At 37.3% G+C, this 24,251-nt stretch overlaps 1 protein-coding gene across 4 annotated transcripts in view; it reads right to left on the minus strand.

The window, feature by feature from the left end:
• Nucleotides 1–24,251, minus strand: part of TTC6 (tetratricopeptide repeat domain 6) — a 219,987-nt gene that overhangs the window by 116,617 nt on the left and 79,119 nt on the right. For all 4 annotated transcript variants that reach the window (XM_032871236.1, XM_032871237.1, XM_032871235.1 and 1 more), the window contains exons 3-5: nucleotides 22,440–22,532; nucleotides 17,338–17,547; nucleotides 4,061–4,194 (exon numbers count right to left, since the gene is read on the minus strand). In XM_032871236.1, coding sequence (XP_032727127.1) covers nucleotides 4,061–4,194; nucleotides 17,338–17,547; nucleotides 22,440–22,532 — 437 coding nt within the window. The remainder of the gene's footprint in view (nucleotides 1–4,060; nucleotides 4,195–17,337; nucleotides 17,548–22,439; nucleotides 22,533–24,251) is intronic.

Here is a 24,251-nt window from a genome sequence, read left to right on the forward strand (position 1 = left end):
CAATGAACTTTTTATATGGGAGATATTATTATCCTTATTTTAGAGCAGGCTTATTTTGGAGAGGTCAATAAAATTGGTAACTACTAGGATCTACATACAATGCTGCTGGCTATAAGCCAATTTTTTCCCTAGTACTGCCTGTTAATGACCCCTGAGGTGGAAGTGGACCCTACCCAGTATGAGTCCATCTCTGCCTTCCTACTATAATTACACCAGTAGGTTAAGCATCTGCCTTTGGCTCAGGTCATGATCCCAGGGTCCTGAGATCAAGTCCCGCATCGGGTTCCCTGCTCAATGGGGAGCCTGCTTCTCCCTCTCCCTCTGCCTCTGACTGCCAACATCCCTGCTTGTGTGCTGCTATCTCTCTGTCATAATAAATAGATAAATCTTTTTTAAAATGTTTTTAAAAATAAAGTTATACTCTTACATTAACACATGATGTCCTTTTCACCAAACCAAGTCAAATGAACTTTAGATCATGTTCTCTTGGACCCCTAAGACACAGCTAACAATATCGATGACCTTTCTGAAACTGCAAGCTTTTTTAAACCTGTGCTGTCCCAGCTCTCCATCTCCCTCTCAAATTCATCATGATTTGGTTTAGTCACTCTGTTTTCTTTCTCCATCTTCCAAACGGAGGGTGACTTCCAAAGTTGAACTCACCTTTGTACATTGGAAAAGTAAGCTTCAGTGTTTCTATTTACTCTTGTGCTAAGACCTCCCAAATTTCATCTCCAGTATCACTATCTCACCTAGATTCCTGGCCTATAAGATATGAAACACTGAGCCATCTTTGACTCCTCTTTCCTTCACTTGCACATCCTATGAAAAATTGGGGCTTTCTGCAGCTCGGGGCTGCTCCTTCTCCCCCCTCACTTCCAAAACACTCCAGTACAGGTCCTCATCACTTCAGCCTGAGAGTTGGACTGAGCACCACTCCCTCTGTCTCTTCCTCTCTTCTATTCTTCCTGCAAAATTCTGTCACACTGTCTGTAAACACTCCTTTGCCCAGCACAACAGTTCTCTCTCTTGCTGCATTCATCTACCTTCCTCTCTCTAAGTTTCAAGGCTCTTAAAGTCTGACTGCACTTCTAACACAGGGGTCAGAGTCAGGCTGACTCTGCTCAAATCCTGTTTAAAATTATCACTAGGTCATGAGCAAGTCAATTCATTTATTTATACCCTGGAAAATTGGAAATCACAACATTAGCACCTCCTGGATAAAGCTACTTTAAGAAAGAAAGGAGATGAGAACAAACTGGTGTTTGCCAGAGGGGAGGCAGTGGAGGAATGGGCAAAGTGGGGAAGGGGAGTGGTAGATACCAGTTTCCAATTAGGAAGGAATAAGTCATGGGAATGAAAGGCACAGGTGAGGGGATATAGTCAGTAGTATTGTGATAGCATTGTATGGTGCCAGGCGTTAGCTACACTTGCGGTGAGCCTAGCATAACAGAATTGTTGAATCATTAGGTTGTACACCTGAAACTAATGTAACATTGCATGTCAACTCTACCGCAATACAAAGAAAAGAAAGGATTGAATGCATTTAAAATAGTTTCACTCACAAGGCAGATATAAGCTATTATTATCTGTCTCCAAGACAATTCATGGGGACAGAAATACTGGTCAGTTCCTTCAGTTATGGATCAAGTACGCCTATCGTTTTGTCCATGTTTAAATATCCTTCAAACAATACCTGAAGACAAACTTCTCTGCAAAATTTACTATTCTTTTTTCTTCTTGACAAATATCTCTTTTCATACATTGCCTTCTTCTTGTGCCACCCCTTCTGACCCTTTATCTAATGGATTAATGCTGATCTGTCTACCTACTGCTCCATGTAGTCTAGATAGGAGCAAACTATAAAGAATTTAGACTTTAGAGTTGGCTGGGCCTGGATCAGAATCTTAGTTCTAACACCTGTAAGCTATGTCACTAGGTTCTCTGAAGGTTTTCCGTAAGATGAAAATAAAATCTCTAAATATTAAAAGAAATCCCTAACTACTGCATTTGTAAAATTGATAATAATAAACAGTTCCTGGCCTGTGTGAGTTTCAAGAAATGCTTGTTTTATTTTTTTTTTGCTATTGTTATTAATTTGTATTGGACAGCACTTAACCCATCACTAGGCACAATATGAACATTACCAAATCACTAATAGAGAGCAGTTTATATCATTTCCAAAACAGCATAGGACTCGACAAGAACAGGGCATAAAATCTATACATGTTTGAGTAGGGCAGGGGCTGTGGGAGGTAAAACCAAAGCATTTAGAAATGCCCGAGACAAAGAAACCTAACTAGAGGAGTGAAAATGGGTGTCCAGGAAGCCAGGGATCCAAAGAGAGGACTTGGGACAGGGCAAAAGAAAAAAAAAAAAAGAGGAGAAAAAAAGGTGAGCTCTAAAGTCAAGCTCATCTACATCATCATTCTGTCTAGAACAGGTCCTGGCTAGTGGAATGTACTTGAGATTACATTACAAATTTTTTTTTCCTTGAAAAAGCACTACAACTGAACTCCTATGCTCCCATTATACTCTAATAACAGATTTGCAAGTGAATCTCCCTAGGTCATTGAGCTAACATTATGTTTCCAAGAAATGGCTGAATTTCCACGAAAATGACTTAATTTGGGGGCTAGTCACTGGTGAGCAAAGTTAGGTAAAAAAAAAAAGTGTTTAAAGAAAAAGGAGTAGTGAATAAAAGATTTTCAGAAACGTTCTAAAACTGTCTTTCATTATGCAAATTTCTTAACTATCAGCTTTTCATTCCTCAGCATCTTATTCTTAATTCTCTCTAATGAAAACTTCTCATTTCAATTTTAATGAATTAACACAGGACTATATATATCAAAAAGATCTACAAATATTTTTGGCATGCTCGAGAAAGGCTGTATGTTTTTATAGCACACTCTCCTTAAACAGGACTATTTGTCATTCTTTGAAACACTAAGACATAAAAAAGAAAAGACTCTGACTCTGTGTGTGGCCATACTACTTTGCTTAATGCACTAAATGCAAGGTTTTTTAGGGGAAAAAAATCACGAAGTTTCTGCTTCATTGATAATCTGACAGTAACTATTTATTGAAGGTAAAATACTTGTTGTCTGCTGTCACTATTTGTTTTAATACATAATCTTGCTAACTAAATGAGCTTAAAGCAATGCAGATAAGCAATGGCATGTACAGGGTCACTTAAATGCCAATTCGACTCTTTCATAAACTTTGGAATTCTTTTCCCATGAGTCTATTCTCAGCTACTAAATTGTGAGTAATATCCATTTACAAAGTGTAGGCTGGCCATAAAAAGGTTGTCTTCCATGTCCAGCACACCTTTCAGTGCCCTAAGCAACAACAAAAGCTAATAATTAAAGCTTCTTTAAGCCCCAATAAAGAGTCAAATGAAGAAGAATCTAGAATAAACCAACCCATAAAAACCTAGTGGTAAAATAAGGAGAAAACCAGTTTCAACAAGGTAATTGGCAAAAGAGAAACCCATAAATCTAAATTGCATTTACACATATTATTCAAAATTGAGGTACCCTTGCATAATAAGACCCCCCATTAAAAATTGGGGGAGGGAGGATAAAACATGAAATGAAAGTAGAGAAAAATAAGGTCATCTAAATTACCAAATTGATTGGCCTATGAATATTTTGTGTTGGGTTGAATTTTATTTTATTTCATCATAACAAAATAAACTAACATACTTAGCAGTTAATCCAAATTAGTCATTATTGTGACCAAAAATATCAGATCTAACATGTTAACATTTAATTTTCCTTAGTCTCACAAAGAGCTATTTTTATTCAATTATATCATTGTTAAATCATTAAACTAAGTACATTGGCCTAAACAGTTATGGAAAGAAGTGTGACGTAGAGCACATATATCCTAACCATAATATCTGACACCAGCTCTTCCTGTGGGAAAGTTTAACTTAGATCTCATATATATGAACTTCTAAAACATTAAATTTTCCTTTAAAAATGCATTTTCAGGTATCAATGCTATCAAATAACTTCTCTTCAGGCAGTAAAATTTGTAAACTTAAGGAAGTTACTTTTTTTTCAGTAGTATTTGATCCCTCGAGGGTTTTGAACACCTTCCTTGTCTCTGTTGCGGAATTCCTAATTTATTTTTTTGTGTTCGCTTAACTTCTTTTCCTCTAATTTGCAAAAATTCTGATGATTTCACCTTCAAGAAAATATAAAGGAGGCTATTAAGGAAAGTTGTAACATGAGAATTAGATCTTTCTCTCATATTTAATGGTCTATCATATTTGAACTCCTAATTTCTATGTATATTTTATAACATAATATAAATCCTAAAGGTGAATTGATATTTTCCTCTAAATCCTTTTTTAAATTTTTACATATACACCTTCATAGCAATAAAAATATTAGTATCATATTTATCTATAATATTTTATTTATTGCCTGGGGCACCTGAGTGGCTCAGTCAGTTAAGTGTCTGCCTTAGGCTCAGGTCATGATCTCAGGGTCCTGGGATCGAGTCACACATCTGGCTTCCTGCTCAGTGGGTCCTCTGCTTCTCCCTCTCCCTCTGCCCCCTCTGCACTGCCCCCACAAACACTCTCTGTCTCTCAAATAAATAAATAAAATCTTTAAAAAACATATTTTATTTATTGCCTTAAAACTATTAGAAGAAATACAAGATTTTCCCCTCCATGGTCTACTCTTCTTGATTGCTTTTTTTTTCTAAGATTTTTTTTTTTTTAAGTAATCTCTACACCCAACGTGAGGCTCAAACATAAAACCTTGAGATCAAGAGTCACACACTCCACAAACTGAGCCAGCCAGGATCCCCTTCATTGGTATTTTTAATAGAATTTTCCCTTAGTCTCTTAAAAGTTTGGCATGACTGGTTGCAAGCAGAAGCCAAAATGAACTTTAATGCTTTATATAACTGTTTTTTTTAGCAAAGTTTACCAATTTGTACTTCTTACAGTTGTACTGTTTTCTATTTCTACTGCTTGGGGAAAATCAAACGCATTTCTGTCTCTTTAATTATCTTTTAATCATTACAGGTATTAAGAGTATCATTTTCCTAGATTTCCTAGAAAATTTGCAGAATTCATGGTACAAGGTCATCAAAATATATTTTCTCTGTGGGATGTTCTGGGTTTTTTTGTTTTATTTTGGTTTTTTTTGTTTTTGTTTTTGTTTTTTTGTTTTTTTAGACTAGATTTAAGGAAGAAAGCAGGGAGGCTTTCCTTGGGAAATGCAGAGATATGGTTGAATAAATAGGAGAAGGCCAGATAAAGAGAGGTTTTTATAAATTAGGTAGAGGGTTTAGGCTCCCAGCAGTAGAAAGGAGAGAGCTATTGTGATTTCTTAGGTGAAGAAGTGATGATGAGTAAGGAAAGCTCAGAGTACAGACCATTCTATCTCACCACTCCATTAACGTTTGAATTTCCCTTACAGTTTCTCCACCAAATGGTCATCCATCCTGGCTTGAACGTGGTGGGGAATGGAGGACTTAGATATATCCAAACGCAGCCACTTTCTCTCTAAAAGTCCCCCAGTTGTTTGTTTGTTATAGAGCCTAACAACTTTCATCCACCAGTCTCAATTCAAACCTCAGGATCATACAGGTACAGTCTAGCTTCTTCCATCTGACTGGCAATCAAATATTTGAATACAGCTGACTCTCCTGGGCCTGCTTTTCCCCCAAATAAACAATGCAGTCCCTTCAACTCTACCCTATATGGTATGTTTTGGAAGTACTGTGCTTTGTCATCTTGAATGCTCTGTTCCAAATGGTCTCCAATTTGTCAGTGTTGCTCCTGGGATTGTAAACCCAGATCTGAACACGACATGTGAAGTGTGATGGGATCTAATCAACCAGGAGAAAGATGATCGTCTTTTATAGTATTCATCAATCAGCGCAAACTATGATGATTACACTTGTCTTCCTCTCACAAAACAAAATCATGGCCTAAATAAAACTCTGAAGTCTTTCACATTTGCCCTGAGTCATGTCATCCCATATCTATGCACTTAGCTTGTGGACCCAAGGGCAGAACCATAGACATATTATTCCAATTAAATTTCATCTGAAGTTTGACAACCAAACTTTATCAATGCATTTGGATGTTATCTACCAATACAATCAGTAATCTTCCATATTCTCATTCAAATTATTAGGAAATATGCTACAATGGACCCAGCCCTCTCACAGTCCACCAGGGACTTTCATGGCTAGCTGTGCATCATTTACATAACTAATTACAAATCCATCTAGCAGTTCACCTGATTGCAGTCTAGTCTACGAAACCATCATTGGGAGGCTTGCATAAATGGATTGCTGAAATCCAAAAGCTATTAACAATAACTAATGTTTAATGAGCTTCCTTGTAGGCCAAGTTCTTCGCCATGGTAGCCTTTCATTGAACTCCAGGCCTGATACTTTTCTGATGCTCAGTCCAGTAAGTCTAAAAAAGAAATAAGGTTGGTCTTCTGTGGCTTGTCCTTAAGAAACCCATGCTGGCTCCAAGTGATGACTGCTTCCTCTTATAAGCTGTATATAAGGGGTTCTTTTAAAGTTCTCACAGTTCTTTTAATGAGTCATTTTATCATTCCAGGGTTCTGTCATCTAATCAATGCATACATTACAGAAACCATAACCCTTATCCTTAAAAAGATCAATTTCAGATTTGCAGTTGCCGGACCCCAGGCTTTGAGATCCCCTCCCACTATAGCCTGTCCTCAAAGCTGCTCTGGACAGGGGCACAACAGGCTTCAACCCATCTGTCTGAACTGACAGGCTCAGGTACCTAAGTTACTCTTAAAATCTTTTACCAATCTTGGGCTTCAAGTTTCTTTTATCACTTCTTTTTCCCTTCTTTCTAAACTAAAGATTATTCTCCTTGTCAGATTTAAGAGAAGCAAAGTACAAGTTTATCAGCTTCCTTTTCTCTTTGTCATGTTTCTGTTTACTTAAAACCTCAACCTTTTTTCAAAATTAAATTAAGGCAGCTTTGTCATATGTTGTCATCACACCATTCATCCATAATGATGGGGTTATCCTTCCTTTTTTCCCTCTTTGCTCTTAAACTAATTTGAAAAAAAAAATAATTTTTTATTCTTAGCATGATTCACAGGTCTCAACCCATTCTGGATCTGAGGCATTTTGATATAATTATTATAGCCACATGTCACTTTCATGTTTATCTATGGATGTCTATTTCTTCTTTCATCTTTATGTATCTTTAAAACTCTGAATGTAGTAGATCATTTGTAACTGTTTTTGTGAGAATTCTTTTTAAGATTTTATTTATTTGACAGAGAGAGAGAGAGCAGGAGGAGAGGCAAGCAGAGGGAGAAGGAGAAGGAGAAGCAGATTTCCCACTGAGGAGGGAGCCCAATGTTCCTGGGACTCCAAGATCATGACCTGAGCCAAAGGCAGTTGCTTAACCAACTGAGCCACCCAGGCATCCCGTTTTTGTGAGAATCTGAGGGGATTTAGGGCATCCTGCATCTCTTAAACTTCCTTCCATTTAGAATCCCAAGACATGTAATATCTATATTTTTACAGACTTCTATCCTTTTCCCTCCTAAAATGTTCAACAATCCTCTTGCAGGCCCTGGTGTCAGTCATTTCTTCACGGACACCATTACCTCATTTCTCTTTTTTGTTTAATTTATCTAAGTCATGTTGCTCATGACTAAGGACAGAGTCCTAACAATTTTTATTATACTAATGAGCTTCTTAGAATAGAAATGGTCATAAAAACTAATCAAATTATCTGCTTTTCTGCTGAATGAGACCTTCTGGCATATATCCGAGCAGTGGAAGTCCTACACTACTCTTTTAACACACCTCTGTGCTAGTTCCATTTGCTGTGTCAAAAGAAGTCTTCTTGTCCCCCCCAGTCTGGTTGGCTTGTATATTATTCCTCATTCTTGTACCAGAGATGCTAGAGACTAATTTTATGCCTTCAGATGTCCAAAGTAAAGTTCATGGTTTATAACTGATCTTGACATGTTAATGCAAATAAATACAAGATACTTGGTGGGACAAGTCACAGGACTACTGCCTTTCTATGGCATTACTAACATGTCCCACACTATGCCAAAAAAATACACCATCAAGTCTTTGATGGTTTTCTCTTCTTGTCCTCTTGAAACATTTCTGGTTCTAGTTTAGAGCTCTCTTAATCCATTCTCCCAAGTCTTTCTTGTCCAACCATTCCTTCTAGTTTTGTGAGGACCACTCTATCCTCATTATTGTAACGGAGAGTTTCCTTTTGTACTTAACCAGACATCTGTTAATTGTTGTTATGAAAGAGCACTGTTGCAAAGAGGTAAAGAGTAAAGGTTCCAGAATTAGACCATCTCAGTTCAAGTCTTGCTTTTACAAACTAACTAGATATTTGTACTTGGACAAATTCTTTATATTCTTTTTTTTTTTAATTTTTTTTATTTAACTTTTTTTTATAAACATATAATGTATTTTTATCTCCGGGGGTACAGGTCTGTGAATCGCCAGGTTTACACATTTCACAGCACTCACCATAGCACATACCCTCCCCAATGTCAATAACCCCACCACCTCTCCCGACTCCCCTCCCCCCAGGAACCCTCAGTTTGTTTTGTGAGATTAAGAGTCACTTATGGTTTGTCTCCCTCCCAATCCCATCTTGTTTCATTTATTCTTCTCCGACCCCCTAATCCCCCACATTGCTTCTCCAGTTCCTCATATCAGGGAGATCATATGATAGTTGTCTTTCTCCGATTGACTTATTTCACTAAGCATGATACCCTCTAGTTCCATCCATGTCGTCGCAAATGGCAAGATTTCACTTCTTTTGATGGCTGCATAGTATTCCATTGTATATATATACCACTTCTTCTTTATCCATTCACCTGTTGATGGACATCTAGGTTCTTTCCATAGTTTGGCTATTGTGGACATTGCTGCTATAAACATTCGGGTGCACGTGCCCCTTTGGATCACTATGTTTGTATCTTTAGGGTAAACACCCAGTAGTGCAATTGCTGGGTCATAGGGTAGCTCTATTTTCAACTTTTTGAGGAACCTCCATGCCGCTTTCCAGAGTGGCTGCACCATCTTGCATTCCCACCAACAGTGTAGGAGGGTTCCCTTTTCTCCGCATCCTCGCCAGCAAGTCATTTCCTGACTTGTTAATTTTAGCCATTCTGACTGGTGTGAGGTGGTATCCCACTGTAGTTTTGACTTGTATTTCCCTGATGCCGAGTGATGTGGAGCACTTTTTCGTGTGTTTGTTGGCCATCTGGATGTCTTCTTTGCAGAAATGTCTGTTTATGTCCTCTGCCCATTTCTAGATTGGATTATTTGTTCTTTGGGTGTTGAGTTTGCTAAGTTCTTTATAGATTTTGGACACTAGCCCTTTATTTGATATGTCGTTTGCAAATATCTTCTCCCATTCTGTCAGTTGTCTTTTGGTTTTGTTAACTGTTTCCTTTGCTGTGCAAAAGCTTTTGATCTTGATGAAATCCCAATAGTTCATTTTTGCCCTTGCTTCCCTTGCCTTTGGCGATGTGTGTAGGAAGAAGTTGCTGCGGCTGAGGTCGAAGAGGTTGCTGCCTGTGTTCTCCTCAAGGATTTTGATGGATTCTTTTCTCACACTGAGGTCCTTCATCCATTTTGAGTCTGTTTTCGTGTATGGTATAAGGAAATAATCCAATTTCATTTTTCTGCACGTGGCTGTCCAATTTTCCCAACACCATTGGTTGAAGAGGCTGTCTTTTTTCCGTTGGACATTCTTTCCCGCTTTGTTGAAGATTAGTTGACCATAGAGTTGAGGGTCTATTTCTGGGCCCTCTATTCTGTTCCATTGATCTATGTGTCTGTTTTTGTGCCAGTACATGCTGTCTTGATGATGACAGCTTTGTAATAGAGCTTGAAGTCTGGAATTGTGATGCCACCCACTTTGGCTTTCTTTTTCAATATCCCTTTGGCTATTCAAGGTCTTTTCTGGTTCCATATAAATTTTAGGATTATTTGTTCCATTTCTTTGAAAAAAAATGGGTGGGAGTTTGATAGGGATTGCATTAAATGTGTAGATAGCTTTAGGTAGCATAGACATTTTCACAATATTTGTTCTTCCAATCCAGGAGCATGGAACATTTTTCCATTTCTTTGTGTCTTCCTCAATTTCTTTCATGAGTACTTTACAGTTTTCTGAGAACAGTTTCTTTGCCTCTTTGGGTAGGTTTATTCCTAGGTATCTTGTGGTTTGGGGTGCAATTGTAAATGGGATTGACTCCTTAATTTCTCTTTCTTCTATTTTGCTGTTGGTGTATAGAAATGCAACTGATTTATGTGCGTTGATTTTATATCCTGATACTTTACTAAATTCCTGTACAAGTTCTAGCAGTTTTGGAGTGGAGTCTTTTGGGTTTTCCACATATAGTATCATATCATCTGAAAAGAGTGATAGTTTGACTTCTTCTTTGCCAATTTGGATGCCTTTAATTTCTTTTTGTTGTCTGACTGCTGAGGCTAGGACTTCTAGTACTATGTTGAATAGCAGTGATGATAACGGACATCCCTGCCATGTTCCTGACCTTAACGGAAAAGCTTTCAGTTTTTCTCCATTGAGAATGATATTTTCAGTGGGTTTTTCATAGATGGCTTGGATAATATTGAGGTATGTGCCCTCTATCCCTACACTTTGAAGAGTTTTAATCAGGAAGGGATGCTGCATTTTGTCAAATGCTTTTTCAGCATCTATTGAGAGTATCATATGGTTCTTGTTCTGTCTTTTATTAATGTATTGTATCACATTGATTGATTTGCGGATGTTGAACCAACCTTGCAGCCCTGGAATAAATCCCACTTGGTCGTGGTGAATAATCCTTTTAATGTACTGTTGGATCCCATTGACCAGTATTTTGGTGAGAATTTTCGCATCTGTGTTCATTAAGGATATTGGTCTATAATTCTCTTTTTTTGATGGGATCCTTGTCCGGTTTTGGGATCAAGGTGATGCTGGCCTCATAAAATGAGTTTGGAAGTTTTCCTTCCATTTCTATTTTTTGGGACAGTTTCAGGAGAATAGGAATTAGTTCTTCTTTAAATGTTTGGTAGAATTCCCCCGGGAAGCCATCTGGCCCTGGGCTTTTGTTTGTTTGAAGATTTTTTAAATATATATATATTTTTTTAAAGATTTTATTTATTTATTTGACAGAGAGATCACAAGTAGGCAGAGAGGCAGGCAGAGAGAGAGGAGGAAGCAGGCTCTCCACAGAGCAGAGAGCCCAATGCGGGGCTCGATCCCAGGACCCTGGGATCATGACCTGAGCCAAAGGCAGAGGCTTAACCCACTGAGCCACCCAGGCGCCCCATGTTTGAAGATTTTTGATGACTGTTTCAATCTCCTTACTGGTTATGGGTCTGTTCAGGTTTTCTATTTCTTCCTCGTTCAGTTGTGGTAGTTTATATGTCTCTAGGAATGCCTCCATTTCTTCCAGATTGTCGAATTTGTTGGTGTAGAGTTGCTCATAGTATGTTCTTATAATTGTTTGTATTTCTTTGGTGTTGGTTGTGATCTCTCCTCTTTCATTCATGATGTTATTTATTTGGGTCCTTTCTCTTTTCTTTTTGATAAGTCTGGCCAGGGGTTTATCAATCTTATTAATTCTTTCAAAGAACCAGTTCCTAGTTTCGTTGATTTGTTCTATTGTTTTTTTTGGTTTCTATTTCATTGATTTCTGCTCTGATCTTTATGATTTCTCTTTTTCTGCTGTGTTTAAGCTTTCTTCGCTGCTCTTTCTCCAGCTCCTTTAGGTGTAGGGTTAGGTTGTATATTTGAGACCTTTCTTGCTTCTTGAGAAAGGCTTGTACCGCTATATATTTTCCTCTCAGGACTGCCTAATCTGTGTCCCACAGATTTTGAGCTGTTGTGTTTTCATTATCATTTGTTTCCATGAATTTTTTCAATCCTTCTTTAATTTCCTGGTTGACCCATTCATTTTTTTGAAGGATGCTGTTTAGTCTCCATGTATTTGTGTTCTTCCAAATTTCCTGTTGTGATTGAGTTCTAGCTTCAGAGCATTGTGGTCTGAAAATATGCAGGGAATGATCCCAATCTTTTGATACTGGTTGAGACCTAATTTAGGACCCAGGATGTGATCTATTCTGGAGAATGTTCCATGTGCACTAGAGAAAAATGTGTATTCTGTTGCTTCGGGATGAAATGTTCTGAATATATCTGTGATGTCCATCTGGTCCAGTGTGTCCTTTAAGGCCTTTCTTTCCTTGTTTATCTTTTGTTTGGATGATCTGTCCATTTCAGTAGGGAGTGTTAAAGTCCCCTACTATTATTGTATTATTGTCAATGTGTTTCTTTGATTTTGTTATTAATTGGTTTATATAGTTGGCTGCTCCCACGTTAGGGGCATAGATATTTACAATTGTTAGATCTTCTTGTTGGACAGGTCCTTTGAGTATGATATAGAGTCCTTCCTCATCTCTTATTATAGTCTGTGGCTTAAAACCTAATTGATCTGATATAAGGATTGCCACCCCAGCTTTCTTCTGACGTCCATTAGCATGGTACATTGTTTTCCACCCCCTCACTTTAAATCTGGAGGTGTCTTTGGGTCTAAAATGAGTTGCTTGTAGGCAGCATATTAATGGGTTTTGTTTTTTAATTCATTCTGACACCCTGTGTCTTTTGATTGGGGCATTGAGCCCATTAACATTCAGGGTAACTATTGAGAGATATGAATTTAGTGCCATTGTATTGCCTGTAAGGTGACTGTTATTGTATATTGTCTCGGTTCCTTTCTGATCTACTACTTTTAGGCTTTCTCTTTGCTTAGATGATGCTTTTCAGTATTTCCTGTAGAGCTGGTTTGGTGTTTGCAAATTCTTTCAGTTTTTGTTTGTCCTAGAAGCATTTTATCTCTCCTTCTATTTTCAATGATAGCCTAGCTGGATATAGTATTCTTGGCTGCATGTTTTTCTCATGTACTGCTCTGAATATCTCATGGCAGTTCTTTCTGGCCTGCCAGGTCTCTGTGGATAAGTCCACTGCCAATCTAATATTTTTACCATTGTATGTTACAGACTTCTTTTCCCGGGCTGCTTTCAGGATTTTCTCTTTGTCGCCAAGACTTGTAAATTTTACTATTAGGTGACGGAGTGTGGACCTATTCTTGTTGATTTTCAGGGGGGATCTCTGCACTTCCTGGATTCTGATGCTTGTTCCCTTTGCCATATTAAGGAAATTCTCTATAATAATTCTCTCCAATATACCTTCTGTTCCCCTCTCTCTTTCTTCTTCTTCTGGAATCCCAATTATTCTAATGTTGTTTCATCTTATGGTGTCACTTATCTCTCAAATTCTGCCCTCATGGTCCAGTAGCTGTTTGTCCCTCTTTTGCTCAGTTTCTTTATTCTCTGTCATTTGGTCTTCTATATCACTAATTCTTTCTTCTCCCTCATTTATCCTAGCAGTAAAAGCCTCCATTTTTTTATTGCACCTCATTAATAGCTTTTTTTATTTCAACTTGGTTAGATTTTAGTTCTTTTATGTCTTCAGAAAGGGCTTTTATCTCTCCAGAGAGGATTTCTCTAATATCTTCCATGCCTTTTTCGAGCCAGGCTAGAACCTTGAGAATCGTCATTCTGAACTCTAGAGCTAACATATTTCCAATGTCTGTATTGATTAGGTCCCTAGCCTTCAGTACTGCTTCTTGTTCTTTTTTTTGTGGTGAGTTTTTCCGCCTTGTCATTTTGTCCAGATAAGAGTATATGAAGAAGCAAATAAAATACTGAAAGGGTGGCAAAGACCCCAGGAAAATGTGCTTTAACCAAATCAGAAGAGACCCCAAATCGTGGGAGGGAAAAGGGGGATAAAAAGAAGTTCAGAAAAAAAATTAAATAAATTATTTAAAAAAAGAAAATAAAGAAAAAATATAAAAAGGAAATATATATGTATATATATATATATATATATTAGATAAACTAGTCAAAAAACTTTAAAAAAGAAAAGAGTAAAAGTAAAAAAAAATTAGCAGAAGAAGAAAAAAAAGTAAAACAATTTAATTTAACTGCAAGACTAAAGAATCATGGGGAGAAAGCCATGAGTTCCATGCTTTGCTTTCTCCTCCACTGGAATTCTGCTGCTCTCCTTGGTAGGTGAACTTTGTCTTGGCTGGATTTCTTGTTGATCTTCTGGGGGAGGGTCCTGTTGTAGTGATTCTCAAGTGTCTTTGCCGGAGGCGGAATTGCACCGCCCTTACCAGGGGCCGGGCTAAGTAATCTGCTCGGATTCGCTTTCGGGAGCTTTTGTCCCCTGAACGCTTTCCGTAGAGTTCTGGAGGGCAGGAATAAAAATGGCGGCCTCCCAGTCTCCGGCCCGGAGGAGCCAAGAGCTCAGGGCCCCACTCCTCAGTGCGCCCTCAGAGAAAAGAGCCCAATCACTCCCATCTCCCTGGCCTCTGGCCACGCTCCGAGCTGACTGAGCCTGCAACCAGTTCAAGGTAACCCTGAGCTGAGAGCTCACTCCTTGGCTCTGTCTCTGTAGCCAGCCCCAGTCTAATACTTACGAGCTCTGCGACACTCAGACACCCCTGATCCTTCAGTGACCCTGCGGGACCTGGGGCCACGCTGGCCCCACATGGGCTTCACCCCGGTTTAGCCTCTGGAGCGATGTCCCTGAGCGGAACAGACTTTTAAAAGTCCTGATTTTGTGCTCCATTGTTCCACTGTTTGCCAGGAACTGGCCCTTCCCACCCCCCACCCCCCCACCCCCGGTCTATCTTCCCGTTGCTTTGGATTCACTTCTCCGCCGGTCCTACCTTTCAGAAAGTGGTCAATTTTCTATTTCTAGAATTGCTGTTCTTCTCTTCAATCTCCCATTAGTTTTGTAGGTGTTTGCAATGGTTTGATAAGCTCTCTAGGTGATCTCCTGCTACCTGATGTAGTCTCCGCCTGCTACTTCTCCACCATCTTGACTCCTCCCCCCCAGTTCTTTATATTCTTTATGACAGTTTATTCAAATACAGTCTTGTTAAGAAATATATTTTTAGAATTAGGATAATATATGCAAAACACTTAACAAAGTGGTTGGCCTGTGATAAATAAAAATACTAATTACTTTAGGGAAGGGCTGCCTCTTTTTACCAAAAATAAATAAAATTTCTGAATTTCTTAATAATATTTAATAGCAGCCACAACAATCCAAAAGAATTAATGTGGAACTTTTCTAATGAGAGACTTTAATTCCTGCCAGGCCATCGTGGTTAAATCACTCTCCAGATATCCATGTCATTGTTTTACACATTTACTAGCTAACCATTTGCCTCTCGTGCTCACATTTTATTTCCAAAGTCCCAAGGTTCAGATAGAAGTATGGATGAAAACATTATCTATGCCTACCTACCTAACACTTTTTCATCAAGATTCCATAGTCTTCAAAGATACTGTTTAAGGGGCGCCTGGGTGGCTCAGTCGGTTAAACACCTGCCTTCAGTTCAGGTCATGATCTCAGGTTCCTAAGATTGAGTCCCGAGTTGGGGTACCTTCTTTTCAGGGGCCTGCTTCTCCCTCTCCTTCCACTCATGCTCTCTCTTGCTATCTCTGTCTCTCCTTCTCTCTCTCAAATAAATGAATAAAATTTTTAAAAAGAAAAAGATACTGTTAAAAAAAAAGAAAGAAAAAAAGAAAAAGATGCTATCTAAGGGCTACACACCTAGAAGGTGTCAGCCTGAAAGATGGGAATCACCTGAAGTAGTTAGCAATGAGTGCGTTCACTTAACCTTGGCAGGATTCACTTCATATCCCAAGTCCATGCTTTAGAAAGGCAGCATGACTTTTAATGGAGTCCATAGCCCATCACAAGTCCCTTCTCCTTCACAGCAGTTGTGGATTTTCTCTGGTCAATTATTATTTGTGCATCTTCCTTATTACCCATTATTCCCAGTAGATCTATATGCTAGCATCATGCAAGATGAACTTAAGAAAGTAGGACAGTGGGTTAAAGCCTCTGCCTTCGGCTCAGGTCATGATCCCAGGATCCTGGGATCGAGCCCCACATCGGGCTCTCTGCTCAGCGGGGAGCCTGCTTCCTCCTCTCTCTCTGCCTGCCTCTCTGCCTACTTGTGATCTCTATCTGTTAAATAAATAAATAAAATCTTTAAAAAAAAAAAAAAAAAAAAGAAAGTAGGACTAGAGAAATGAAGAAAAACCAGGAGATCACTGTGTTAATCCAAACACAAGGTCACTAGGACCCAGACTAGGATGAACACAACTAGAAAAGAGAAGGAAAAAATTACAAGCAATAATGTTAGGAGGAATCTAGATCTTGGAGACTCATTGTGGGTTAAAGGCAAGGGGAGGGGAGGTCACAGATAAACCCAAGTTTTCAGAGTTGGGAATTTTGGGTCCAAGTTAAAGAATGGCCAGTTGACATGGGTGAAAAACATAGCAGGAACATTGTCTTCAATAGGAGAGGGTACCCAAAAGGAGAGGAAAGGTTGTTTACCTTCCCATTTGAATCAGCTAGAGAGAGGATCCATGGTGATAATAAGATAATATTTTGTGGTTCAAGGAAAAATGGCTTTTTTTTTAATCCTAATAAAATGTACCCATTTTAAATAAATTCATTAAAGTCAAAAAGTATCTCAAATTAAAGAAAAGTACCAAGTGAATAGTAGTAAAGCAATATACAGATATGGTAAAAAGTTATTTAAATTATACATATATAAAATGAATCTGAGAAACATTCTCACAACAGAAAAAGACTTAGGGTTAGGATAAACCCAAACAGGGCAAAGTTATAAAACATACAGAATTCACCCAGTTCTTTTCCCTGGGTTACAGTTTCTGACTCCCTCAAGATGGTAATGGGAGGACTCTTGGTCAATTTCTGAAAGCCCTGAATTTCCTTCACTCCTTAAAAATGTGTCTTCTTCCTGGGTGGCTCAGTTATTAAGTCTGTGCCTTCCACACAGGTCATGATCCCAGCATCCTGGGAGTCCTGGGATTGAGGCCCCATACTGGGCTCCCTGTTCAGCAGGGAGCCTGCTTCTCCCTCTACAGGTCCCCCATGCTCGTGTTCTGTCTCTTACTATCTCCGTCATAAATAATTTAAAAATCTTTTTTTAAAAATATGTCTTCTCTCCTCAGAATTATGATTAGGGTTGAGACAAAAAGCGCTCAATACACAGATATCCCCTTTTCCCAAATGAGCAATTTACAAATAGAAGGCCCTTTTTCAGAGCAAATCCACCTCCACGCCATGGCCCTTGCCTGATCCATTTCTTCACACTTGCACATCCACACAAATCATAACTGTTTCCAACACAAATAGTGTTTTACCTTTAAAGATGCCTGTTTGGCTGCTTTGGAATCACTTGTGGGCTGTTTGTCTTTCAAAGGTTTACTTGATTCATCTGCTGGCCGAACTTCCAGAGTTTCCTGAGATTTACATACTGTGCTTCCTGCTTCTGAGACTCCCCACTCTAACACATCTTCTTGTTCAAGCTGGAAAATACTTGAGATAGCTTTAGGAATTTCCTCAAGCATATTCTGTGGGAAAACATAAATGTACAAGAATGTTCTTCTTATTGGTCCTCCCAAAGTTTTAAGTCACACAGTGCTTCTTTCTAACCACAAAATGATAATAAAAACACATGATTGAAATTAACCAAAGGTAGTAAATTTCTTCTGAAGATTTAAAAAGAGAAATTCAAATTGACTTAAGAACAATGTAAAGCCTAGCAAATTATTTTCTCTGGTTCTTGTCTCAGAAAATATAGCTACCCCACAGTAACTATGCACCAACTCTAATGAAACCATGAGACACCAATTTGACCCTGACTTCACTGCATACTCATTCAGAATCAAGGCCCACTGAAACATCTGACCTCTGAGATTCTTTAGTCCTGAGAAATGGGATTTCTGCTAACTAGATGCTCTTCCAGAAGCCTGTCTTCAAGTACTCAAAGAAGAGCTGACCCAGAGGCCCAGAGGCCTCAAAAAGACTATCCAGACATCCCCGTTCCATTGCAAGCCCTAGTGAAAAACGCTCACAAAATATCACTCTTAAAACTATTTTGTGTTCCTTAAAAATATCTCATTGATTTAATCTGTATTTTATCAAGTCTTAGGTAAAGTATCTTTATAACCATATTTTTATACTACCCAATTTTAAACCAAAACTATTTGGGATTATGGAATACTGGCAATTAAAGCTTCATTACCTCAAATTAACAGATGGATAAAACCAGTCTGATTTATACAAAAGTCTGAATTCTAGAGAATGACTTGAAAATGCAATTGCATCACTTTGTTCTTCGATACATTTTCATTTGCTAATAAGTAAAATAAAGGATAAAGATGTCATACAACATCAAATACTATTTATCTTTATTATACAAAAAGGATGGCTAAACCAAGAAATTTCCATTTGTAAAATGAAACTTCAATCTGGAGTTCATATTTCTATAAAACTATTGGATGGTGCAATGAAAAGAGTAAAAGTTTTGTAACTGGATGGGACATTATTCAAATCCTGGATCTGTCAATTAATAGATGGGTGATTTTGGTCAAGTTACTTAATTCTTTTTAGCCTCATTCTCCTCATTGTAAAAAGGGGGGTTAATAAAATCTTTTTCATAAAATGGCAGAACAGATATGCTCAGGCGATATGTGTAATGGGCCCTGTGCTTTCTATGACAAGCTCATTCATTCCATCCTCCATAGATTTGGCATGTTAATCACTCCCTTTCTTTTCCATTTCTCTTCTCCTGGCTCCAACACATACTCCCAGGTTCTGGTTTGGGAGACTGAACAGATGAAGGTACCACCCGTCAAAACAGAAAATGAAGAAAGAGAAGCTTGAGGAGAGGGCAGTGACAATCCTGTAGCTGCAACTGACCCTCTTCAGGACTCTGCTGAGCCTTCCTTTTGCCACCAAACCTTTACAGATTGTGTCTGTATCCTGTGCCCTCCTTCTGTTTCAGCCTGCATCACACTGTATTGTAGTTGTCTAAGTAATCATTATCATAATCATAATCATCAACATACATGAGCATTATCTCATTTAAGCTTAATCTTCACCACGACTCCACGAAGCAAGAACTGTTTGTAACCCCATTTTGTGGATGAAGAAACTGAGGCTTTCAAAAGTTAAGAAACCTTCCCAAGGTCACAGTGAGAGTAAGTAGCAGTTCTCTATTTGAACCTAGACAACCTGAATCCAAACTTCACTCTCTTACCCTCTTTCTCCTACTCCCAATAGACCAGCACTTCTCAAAGTGTGGTCCACAGACTCCTGACAATCTTTGAGACCCTTTCAGGGGATCTGCAATTTCAAAGCTATTTTCATAATAATACCAAGTCTTACTTGCCTTTTTCACTGTGTTGATGCTTGCACTTGTGATGGAAAAGCAGTTGTGGGTAAAACAGTGAACCAATACTTTTCATATGATTAACATGTGAGCTTACAAAAGCATGCAGGGGTTGAAGAGCCATTCAAAGAACAAGGTAGACCAATGATGTTAATGTAAGGATATACAATAAGTTACTTTATCTTGTTTCAGATTCCTCATTGCAACTCATCTTTAAGACACTACCACTTGTAGAGTTTTGGTATATTAATAAAGAATAGTGGTCATAATTTTGTTAAGAAATTGTTAAAATATTATTCCTTTTTTAATCTGTATGAAACCAGGCTTACCTAATATATTTCAACCAAAAAGCATACAAAACAGATTGAATGTAGAAACAGATATGAGACTCTAGCTCTCTATTAAACTAGGTATTATACAGATACGCAAAAAAATGCTCTTGCTAAAAATTTTTGAGATTTTTTTCTAAAACGGTATGTTCCATGTTCATATGTAATTGGCTTATTATTATTTTAAATGAATGGATAAATATTTTATATTTTTCTCAGTTTTAATTTCTATTATGTAAACATTGATTGATACAATCCATATAAACAAAAACTTCTTTGGATCCTTAAAATATTTTTCAAGAGTTTAAAGGCATCCTCCAGCAACTGGGTGATGGACATTAAGGAGAGCATGTTATGTAATAAGCACGGGATATTATACAAGACTGATGTATCAGAACTGTACCTATAGAACAAATAATTCATTATATGTTAATTAACTGAATTTAAAAATTTTTAAAAAGAATATTTAAACTGTAAAAAAAAGAGTTTAAAGTCATCCTGAGACCAGAAAGTTTAAGTACTTTAAAACTTAAAATCTAAGAAAAAAAAAAATTGTATCTTACCTATCTCTATATCTCAAGTACTTAGTGCATTTATACCATCTCCAATTATTTGTGAACAAGTAAATGAATAAATGAAAGAAAATTATATCAAATTTTTCCTCTGCTATGTAGTCTTTATTTAGAATATTCATTAAGCAGTATTGTACTTTGTCTCTTTATATATTGGTCTACTCCATACAATGAGTTCCTCAAGGTCAAGAAATGTCTTTTCTATCTTTATATTAACCATGTCTAAAACAAAGCCTACCACGTTGTAAGAAAAGGAATGAATAAATAAACTCTGATTTTTTTTAGTAAGTATGTGAGGAAATTACTCTCTATGATGATTCAAAAACTATTGAATTTGAAATGGTGGGTACTTAAAGAAAATAAGTTGCATCAAAGAACTAAGAGATCTCTGACCTGTGGCACTGAGATGTTCACAAGTGAGGCCGCCATGCTCTGAGGGTAGGATGCAGGCACAACCAGATGACAGCATGTTAGCCAATGTTCCCCAGATAAATATCAGCCCAGGAAACTTCTAGAAGCCTAAGGGACAGGTAGGATGGACAGATAGAGTTCTGCTCTCTGGCAGAGTGTCTGAAATGAAAGATATCACAGAGGAGCCTTTTTACCATGACCAGGTATCAAGTTAAAAGGTATTTTCTAACTTAAAAAGCCAGTGGCCGGGAGTGCCAGGGTGATTCAGTCAAGTAAGCATCTGACTCTTGGTCTCCGCTCAGGTCATGATTTTAGGGTCATGAGATCAAGTCCCACATCAGGCTCCATGCTCTGTTTGGAGTCTGCTTAAGACACCCTCTCTCTCCCCCTGCCCATCCCCCCATGCGTGCACACATGCGCTCTCTTTCTCCTTCTCTCTCTAAAATAAATAAATAAATCTCAGAAGAAAAAAAAAGCCAGTGGCCAGAAAAAGTCCAGTGATTGCTTGTAAATGTCAAAACTGAGAGAATGATTCCCACAGAATTACAAAGAAATCAATATTTTTGTTTAAATCTTTATTTTAAATAGTCAAAATGATGTCTAAGTCAAGTACCTGATATTGGGCCTTTTTCATATCTTCCTGAAAAATGGTATCTTTTGTTATACTTTACATGAATGCAGCAAATGGTTTTAAGTCAAATGGTATTAATGAAGAATTTCTATTTTTCCACACTTGACTAATCTTGTATTTTCAGTTTATTATACCCATTGGAAGCTTATATATCAGAGGTTTCAATATCTACCTATAAATGGTGTTCCATAGAGAAAGCTACCCTAGATGTCAGTTTTAAGTCCAAAGCATATGTGGGAAGGCTTTAAAATTGATATATCTACATATTAGCCTTACACATGTGGGGTCCTGGGGTAAGAGATAAGAATACAAAGCAGAAAAAGGCATGGTCTCAATCCAGAAGCATTTCAGACTCTGGTAGTTCAATCAGTTGTAGAAACTCTAACATTATAAGATCCACGGCTTTTGTGGAAAGATTCCATATATTTTCTAATGATAACATATTACGATAAAAATGAAATGTAATCTGAATCTTTTATGTATGTGGACTCATTTTCAGGAACTAAAGGAGCTTGCTATGTAACAATATTTTACAAATCCTTTATAAAGGAAATGATCATGGTGCAATGATTTGTTTTATGTAAATGTAGATTTCTATACACAGGAAGACATGTCCTATCCATAGGGAATGTATTCCAGATTGCTTTGAATCCTATAAATACTCTGCCAGTGATAGAAGAAAAGGAAGCTTTACTTCTGAAACAAATTTCTGTCACCAACAATCCATTATTTCTCTACCAAATTTTTCCCTCATCAATGCTATAAACAATTTTTCTAGCTAAATAAAATATATGATGATGCTTCTTAGAAGCTAAAAACCTTTAATTAATTCTGCAACAACTTTCTGAATATAAATGCCTAGGCCAGAGGAATTGTTAAAATATTCCCCTTCTGGAAAGAGTTTTGGGCCTTAGCTCAGAAGGTCTATGATAGGCAGCAACGGTGAGCCAAAATAGCCAAGACTCCCAATGTGATATTGGATTAGATGTTCATACGGTTAAACACACCTCTAAAATGAATGAAGGGAGGTTGTTTGTTTTTTTAACTGTCTAAGCAAGTATTCAAGCAACAAGAGACAAACCACTACTTCAGTATAGGCAAAGAGGATTTTTATTAAAAACTTTACCATTTGAGGTTCCTCAAGATTAATCTGTAATCCTTGCTCTGCTTGCACTTGAGATGGCTTGTGCCAGTACACTTTCCCCATTAAAGATACATCCTTGAAGAAGAAAAAAAAAAAAACAATTAAAATAATGCCAGTTTTTAACATCATAGAGGTATATTATTCAATGCAGTAAAATTCCAGTCATTTAATCAGTGAAGAAAATATAAAAGAAATTTAAGCTAAATATTATGCAGTAAATAGGAAACATAAAACAAAAGCTATAATGAAAATATTTTATCTATTATTCCAATTTCATGGCTTTTTAAGTTATTGATATCAATAGATATAACATCAGATTTAATCAGACAATTAGGTATAGGTACAGATTTTGTAAAACACTGCTATTAAACGGCTATACAAGGAAGATATATTAAAAACTAAAATTTAATCTAACTCAAAGAAAGAAGGAATATGAGTATACTTTAAATTTTAATGAGTATAACTGTTAATATCATTTTTATCATTACTAATGCTAATTGCTATGATAAAGTCTCATTCAGCTGAAGTGGTAAGAAGATAGCACACTACAACATCTAACAACAAAGAGAAATAAAGAAACCCAGCTGCTGCCCAAATAAAAGTCACAGACCAGGTATCAACAGGCAAGTTACTATGTTCCTCCTCACCTCAGTTCTATCATCCTTAAAATGGGGATTCAATTCAATTAAATGACTTTTGACAGCCCATTTCTCCTCTAGATTTTAATGACATCAATAGCAATATATAAACATTCACTGTGCTTTAAAACATTACCTTTTCTTTGCTTCATCAAAAAGATCCAACTTAGGCCATTGGCTTCTACTTCATCCTTTCTATCACAAATAACTATAAAATTGGACAAAATATAAGAGCAACTCTTTTAGGACTGGACAATAAGCAGTGCACAACTATACTGACTAAGATAATGGAAACCAAAAAAGGTTAAGAGGCAAATCAGTCCATATTTCTGCCTTTCACAATTTCCAGACCACAACACAAAATAGAGGAAAACAACACAGAATCCAGGTATCTCACTAAGTTGAAGAAAGAGAAATTAGAGTAAGGGGAAGACAAAGAGGGTAGAATTTGTAAGGCATAGTATGGAAAGGAAGGAACAGAATAGAAAAATAGCTCCAGGAATCTGAATCAGGTATTCGAGTTATTGACTGAATACCAATCTGTTCATACAGTAGTGAAACCCATGAGGGCAAAGATAAACTAACCCTCCCTGGGGCAGGGGAGAACAATTACCAAAGAGCTATAACCACAATTCCCAAAGCTCACACAAGACTAGGAATCATCAGTTCTCCAACCAGACATGCTGAATACGTGGTACATTCATTATAAACCTCAGAAGAGTCAGACATTAATAGTAGTTCTAAATTAGCTCTAGAGCAAATGCTTCTTAGGACTTTAACAACATTTTTAAAATAATACTTGAAAATATCAAGCTGATCTTCAGGTAGTTTAACATACTATTTGAACAAACTCCAACACTTTTAGAGGAAGACAACAAAATCTTTTATTCCACAATGTAAAATTCACAATGTTCAGCACTCAATCAAATTTTACTAGTCACATAGAGAAGCATAATTATGTAGCACACAACCACGAGAAAAATCACTAGAAAAAGACCTAGATATGATAGATATGTTGGAATTAGCCCATAAGGATCTTAAATTTTCTAATTTAAATATTAAAATGTTCAAAGATGTAAATATAATAAGAAACAAATGTAAGATATAAAAACAGGATCAAATGGAATATCTAGATAAAACATTATCTGAAATAAAA

This window comes from Lontra canadensis, unplaced genomic scaffold (assembly GCF_010015895.1).
Source record: "Lontra canadensis isolate GAN:19392208 unplaced genomic scaffold, GSC_riverotter_1.0 scaffold42, whole genome shotgun sequence".
NCBI classification, from domain to species: Eukaryota; Metazoa; Chordata; class Mammalia; order Carnivora; family Mustelidae; genus Lontra; species Lontra canadensis.